The sequence below is a fragment of the Cicer arietinum genome, chromosome 5 (assembly GCF_000331145.2).
Source record: "Cicer arietinum cultivar CDC Frontier isolate Library 1 chromosome 5, Cicar.CDCFrontier_v2.0, whole genome shotgun sequence".
Classification (NCBI taxonomy): domain Eukaryota; kingdom Viridiplantae; phylum Streptophyta; class Magnoliopsida; order Fabales; family Fabaceae; genus Cicer; species Cicer arietinum.
The window spans coordinates 48256919-48263955 of NC_021164.2; the positions used below are offsets into that span (position 1 = coordinate 48256919).

At 28.7% G+C, this 7037-nt stretch overlaps 1 protein-coding gene across 1 annotated transcript; it reads left to right on the top strand.

Moving 5' to 3' along the window:
• Positions 1-1851: 1851 nt before the first annotated feature.
• Positions 1852-2953, top strand: LOC101512522 (uncharacterized). The gene has a single exon (XM_004516878.4). It carries the CDS (start codon positions 1905-1907, stop codon positions 2808-2810), a length of 906 nt encoding a protein of 301 aa, XP_004516935.1. The 5' UTR covers positions 1852-1904; the 3' UTR covers positions 2811-2953.
• The last annotated feature ends 4084 nt before the right edge of the window (positions 2954-7037 follow it).

Sequence of the window (7037 nt, forward strand, 5' to 3'; positions counted from 1 at the left end):
TAGTATAGATTTCCATGTTCAGATTTTTTTAGATTTTTGTTCATCATATTTTATTGAATCTTTTAATTCTTTTTAAGTTTTTAGAACATATTCCTTCTACTACTTTTATATATAAGAAAAATCTGATCAACAAAATTTAGTATATTTAATACAAAATTTAAATCAAATATATTTATTCATATTTTTTTATATTTGAGATCGAAAGAAATATATTTTTTTAAGAAGATTTTCAAATTTTTTAACAAAATCTATTTATTAAACATAATTAAAATCTTCCTTTTTTTTCTTTTTGTAAAACGTAGACACGTGACACTGGACTTAAAAAAAACCTCAATTAATTTTATATGATATTTATCCTTTAATTGATTGTTAATTTTGGAGTAGTTGTCATATTTTATCCTCTAGTGCAAAGATTTGTACAACATTTTCTATGACTCTATTTCATTTGATTTTTCTCCGATGCTGTCTTTTTTATGTCTTTTCAATATTCTCTCTCTTCTCACCCATATAATTTTTGTTGATGCAACATTGCAACTTGCAAGTGATTCAAATTTCAAACTCCATACTTTTGTGTCACCGAACAAATTGGTCATAGTCATCATGTCCTTTCCAACCTTTACTAAAAAAAAAAAAAAAAAAATCCTTTCAAACCCATTTGAGTACCCCACTTTCACGTGCACCACACATTAAACTTCTTTGCTAATTGTTATGATCATCTGAAATTGAATTGCAAGATATATTTAAATAAAAAGTTATTTTTCCCACAAAACTTTTACCATTATTTTAGTTATCATGTTCACTATTTAATAATTCCCCGTCTTACAATAATTTTAACCATTTTGTACGTATAAAAAATATATAAAGAGAATAACAATAATATAATTATTGATGTATTATTTTAAATATAAATTAGATGAATATTGAATTAAAAGTGATGTGTATTAATTAAAGAATACAATTTGTAAATATAAATTAAAATTACATTAAATATTTAAAATAATACTCTTTTTAGAATAATTTAATGTGATAGTTATTCTGAAATTAATGGAAATAAATATATAAATTATATTGAAAACCAACATTCTTTTTAATATTGAAAAGACTAGTATTCTTCTTAATTCACTATTTCTTTTATAGATTTTAATTGACCCTAACATGTTTTATGTTGAATTATTTCTTTAAAATTAAAAGAACATTTGAAAACAGATTAATTTTAAAGGTGATATTTTTTTTTTATATAAATCAAGCATATCCCCATTCCAACGATTTAAATTATCCCTATTTAGGCAAGACGATAATTTCAGCATGTAGGTAATCAATTTAACAACATTATTTTTGCTAGAGATCGAGGCCATGTCAAAATTTTTTAAATAACCAAATTAATAATTAATACCATTATATTTGTCACTATATTTGATGAATGAATGCATTTTCTCCCACCTCAACCACCAAAATAAATTTATATCATTTTTTAAATTGTATTATCCAATTTTGATGAATGAATGCATTTTTCTATGTATTTGTTAAATTACTTTTTCTCTCTCTCTCTCTCTCAATATGTTTATGAAATGTATGAGTATATATCATTTACCTTACTAAAATTTTAACGATCAATATCTTCATCATATTCAAAGAAACATTAAATAGTATAAAATAAAAGTTAGTTGAAAGAAAAAAATTATTAACATCATGTTTTAAACCATTATTTTGTGAAAAATGTGACCAATACAATTTAAATTGTAGTTGTTAAGACTTTAAAATTTATAATAATAAAGCGGTAATCGTGGTTGTGGAACAAAATTTTAAACTAAGGTATTTAAAAAAAATTAATTTATATTCAAAGCACACAACTATATATCCTTTTTCATTTTACAAAATTTCTACTTCATTTGTTCTCAAAACCAATGGAGAAGGAGGAGAGACATTTCCTCTACCAACCACTCCTATCTCTTCCCACACCTTCCTCCTATGAGATTAACCAACACACCAATTACAACACTATCAACAATTCTAATTTCTTCATTTCAAATAACAACATCATTCTTCGGATCCTTCTTGTTCTCTTTGTAGCACTAATCTCAATATGGGCAAACTATGAAGCATCCAAGACTTTTGAAATATACATATTAAACGACACCAAGGATTCCCTTGCTGGACGTCGTTTCACTCTCTTTTACATCTCAAACGACAAAGCCACACGTATACTCCTCAATACAAGTTCCTTTGTAGAACAAATCCTTTACCCAAATAGCAACAACAATAACAATATTCAGAATAAAAAAAATATAAAGAGTGTCACCCTTCACCTTACAGATAAGAATCTCAATACTACTATCGTTACCGTCGTCAAAAGAAACATCAAAGACTATATAATTGATATTAGTCCTATGTTATTTGAAGATAAGAATTTCAACAAAATGGAAATAGTTGGTGAGATTCAACGTGCCATGGCTAGAGTGTGGCTATGGGATGGAAGGTCTAAGGCCCCACCAAGACTTCTTGATGGTATGGCCGAGTATGTTGCCGAGTTAGCCGGATTCCGCCGTGAAATATTCTCCGGCGGCTTCGGTGAGTCGCCGGAATGTGAAGTTGGCCGTGATTTATGGTGGGAAGATAAGGACCCTACTCATGTGGCACGTTTGTTGCATTATTGTGAAAATTTTAAGAAGGGGTTCATCCAACGGCTGAATGAAGCTATGAGAGACACGTGGCATGATCGTATGGTGGATGATTTGTTGGGGTTGGAAGCGACGACTTGTAGATTGCATAATGCTTCTTATCCGAAGAAAACTCATTTTTTTGGTATTTAATTTATTTTATATTTGCAAATGGTTCTTTTTATACATCCCATTTGTTTATCATTGTTATATTTTTTAGTCATTGTTTAATAATTGTTATTGAAAGTGATATTTGGAATGAAATATTGTGGCCAGCTGAGTTGGCAAACACGCTATTAATTGGGCTATATACATTTTATATTCAATTATCATGATCACATGGAATTTACGTGACGCATGTGCAATGCAATTATGAGTCACATATATAGATTACTAGGATGGAAATCACATGCTATTTAGAATTTGCTTATAAAAATAAAATACGCTATAAAGAATAGGAACTTTTAAAATTTAAATATAAAATATTTAGTTTAATTTGTTTTTGTCATATTTTATTTAATTCGGGTTATTTGATCTCCTTTTTCTTAGAATTTGAGAGTTAAAGACCAACACGTAAATTTTTGTTGGAGTAATTTTTTGTAAAGTTTGGAGTCTAATAGAAGACCATAAGATGATGTATAATATATTGTATATGAATGTCGTCAATCCACAATCTATCTCTCTGGTCAAATGGAGTGCACCTTCAAATAATTTTTATAAATTAACGTCGATGTTGTGGGTCTTAAATATAATATTTGGGGAATTGACACGATTATTAGATACGAAATGTGTCGTTTTAGTTGCTGCTATTAAATAATATTATTATATACTAGTAGTAAGGATATTTTATACTTTTCTATTATCTTGTATATATACTTAATGTAACCCTATCACATTAAGTTGTTGTTCATTTGATTTATGAAACCATGGGTTCTTTATCTTCCTCCTCTCTTCATCTTCCTCCCTTCTATGTTTATCATTGTTAATATGGTATCAAAGAGCTTTGGTTGATTTGGGATCTACTGTAAAGTGGTCCATAACTTAGGTTGTAAAGTGATCTACTGTGCGACTCATTTTGCGACCGATACCGATTTGCTTCTCTGTTTTTGGTGCGATTCTGCTCTTCTTTCCCCGACGCGATTCTCCTTTTTTGTTTTCGGTATGGTTCTACTCTTGTGTTTCCGACACGATTTTGTTTGGATTTTGGTTGACTCTACTATTGATAGGTTATCCCTAATTTATTTTGTCTCAGTGATTGTGTTTGTCATATTTTCCTGTCATTATTTGTTATGGATGGTGCTAAAGATGATTCTCTTCAAGCTGTTAGTGTCCATCTCAATGGACAAAATTACTCTTATTGGAGTTATGTGATGAAAATTTTTTTGATATAAAAATATATGTGGAATTATGTTGATGGAACTTATGTTAAGCCTACAGATAAAAAGGATGAAGCTAAATATGCAAAAGATATAAAAACATGCAAATGTTAGTAATTCAAAAATAAACCTCAAGGTCTTCGTGAAAGTACGAAACAATAGATTAATAGTGTGAATTTAGCCTTCCATGAAAATAAGAAAAAAACTTTCTATTGTATCTGTGAGTTTGAAAAACAGAATGCCCCTTACTAAAAAAAGAAACTAAAAATATATAGTACTCATTTTGGAATTTAAAACAAGTGACCCGACACTACAAGTTATTACAAAAAACTTAGATCACATAATCATATGTTTAGACCCTTTAAAGTTCGGAATTAGACTTTTGTACCAACATAAAAGTTGTAACTCTGACTCTTAGCTTTCCAACCCTTGCTTGCACGTATCAATCGGATATCTAGAGCTCAAGTTATGGCATATAGAACGAGCAATCGTCAATAAGCAAATAATAACATTAAAACTCAATTACGACCCAAAGTTTAGAAAAATACTAAAAAGCTAATCTAGTATAAAAAGAGCTTTTTAAATGTAACATTACAAAGGCAGAAACATGTACCGAAATTACCTAATATAATAAAGAGTTTTTTTTTCTTCTTATTTTCATGGAAGGCTAAATTTACAAGATTAATCAACTGGGAATCATTTATCTTAAGTGTGTAATGGATTAAAACTCTCTATGTACCAATAGATTAAATGCTTACACTTCAGATAAAAATGATTCTCAAGTTGCAACATATATATATATATATATATATATATATATATATATATATGTGTGTGTGTGTGTGTGTGTGTGTGTGTGTGTGTGTGTGTGATATAAATTTAAAGTATGACAGGTACAAAGATAAGGAAGAAAATTACACACAAGAAGTATCATAATTCACCCAATTTGGACTACGTCTAGTCCTCACACACAATATGATTTTTCACTAAGATGCTTAAAAGAATATCTCAACTTCTATAACTTACACTTTTGCCACTTGGGACTTTTTACAAGTTGTTCTCTCTTTACCTCAATAGAATTTCTCTATATATTAAGTCACAATTGAATGTACAACAATTACAAACATTCACATTCTACTTTAACATTTGTAGGTTTTTTTTGAAAATATTTACAATTTTAGGGAAGTTTTTGGAATCTGATTTAAAATCTTTAGATGAATGAGATTGATTTGAGTAAAAGCATACTAAAAAATATTGATAATCATATCTAATAACGAGCTTTAGCATGTTTGTTGTTTGAAGAGTTTTTTAATTGATGAGTGTTTGGTGAAATGGAATATGTTTTAATGTAAAACACTTGATCTTTTACTTCTGATGTATCTCCTATATATAAGAGCAATAATGTTGTCAGAGTTGCTTATATTAGAGGCAATATGTTTGTTGAGCACGCTGTTTCATTTAGGACAATTGTTGTTCTTCCTTAACAATGAGTTTTAGCTGATTTTAGTTAAAACTCACAACGTCAAAATATTCTAATTTGATTGTTCATAGTTTAGTATAACTGAGGAAAAGGTAAAAGTGTTGCCCCATTTCCTGAGATTGATTTGGCAACTGATGGTGTCTTTTTGATGTAGTAATCACTTCTGTTGGTGCTTTGTAAAAGTGTTTGTCAGTTTTATCTTTTATTATGAACGTTCTAATCTTCTCAAATCTTTCTAAACTTCATGAATATGACATCTTTTGTTGTGAATGTATTGATGATGACTTTGTTGTGAATGCAAAGAGAGATATATAATAGTTTAATTTTCTTCTTGATTATCATTTGTTTTACTCATTATAATCTAGATTATAAATTACTCAAAAACACAAATTATATAATAACATAAATCAATTTTTTTATTTATTATTAATCTTAAAAGTTTGTTATCTTTATAATATTATTAAATGATTTTGTCTAAATAGCACCTTCTATGATATGATGCCTATATGAAGCAGTCAAAGGCTTTATAACAAGGGTTGCTTATTGTTTATAGAAAATTTATATATATCGTAACAGATGTCGAATTTCTCTTATATCTTAACTATGTTGGAAAATAACATTAAATAAAAAATGCTTTTTTTTCTTTAAATTCAAAATTTTTTCCCCGTAAATTTATTTTCTTGTTTATTTGCTTTCTGTCATATTAGTTCAAGTCAAAATCATTTGAAAATCATTTACTATCCGTTTTTCTTATATTCAAATAATCATTTTTGCATGTATATTTATCCGTTCCACTGTCCATAATTCATACAAAATTTTGGGTAGAAGTATTTGATCATGAAAATGATGAACTTGAATGTCAAACAAACTGACCATTATTGAAATTTCATTTTTATGTTTAAGTTTACTCTAATAACTTGTCCAAGCACTACGCAAAAAACTGCATTTTACAGCGCTTTTTTTAATTCATTTACAGCGCTTTTTAAAAAAAAACAAGCGCTGTGGAATCGAGCGCTGTAAATGATACAACAACGCTTTTAAAAAAGCGCTATAAAACATGTAAATATAACGTGCGCTTGTTATGCACATTTTACAGCGCTTCTTCAAAAAAGCGCTGTAACATGCACCCCATTATATGAGTTATGGGTTTGCTTTTAGAGCGCTTTTTAACACAAGCGCTGTAAAATGCACACCCATAATATGAAATTATGGATCTGCATTTTAAAGCGCTTTCGCAAAAAAGCGTTGTAAAATACAGACCCATAATTTCATATATGGGTCTTCATTTTACAGCGCTTTCTCTAAAAAACGCTGTAAAATGCCCACCCATAATTTTCATATTATGGGTCGGCATTTTACAGCGCTTTTGTTGTACATTTTACAGCGCTTTCTCACGAAAGCGCTGTAAAATGTACACCATTAAAGCGCTTTACAACAACATTTTACAGTGTTTTTTAAAAAAAAGCGCTGTAAAATGTGTGTTTTTTTTTAAACGCTGTAAATTAATTATTTGAAATGAAAAGC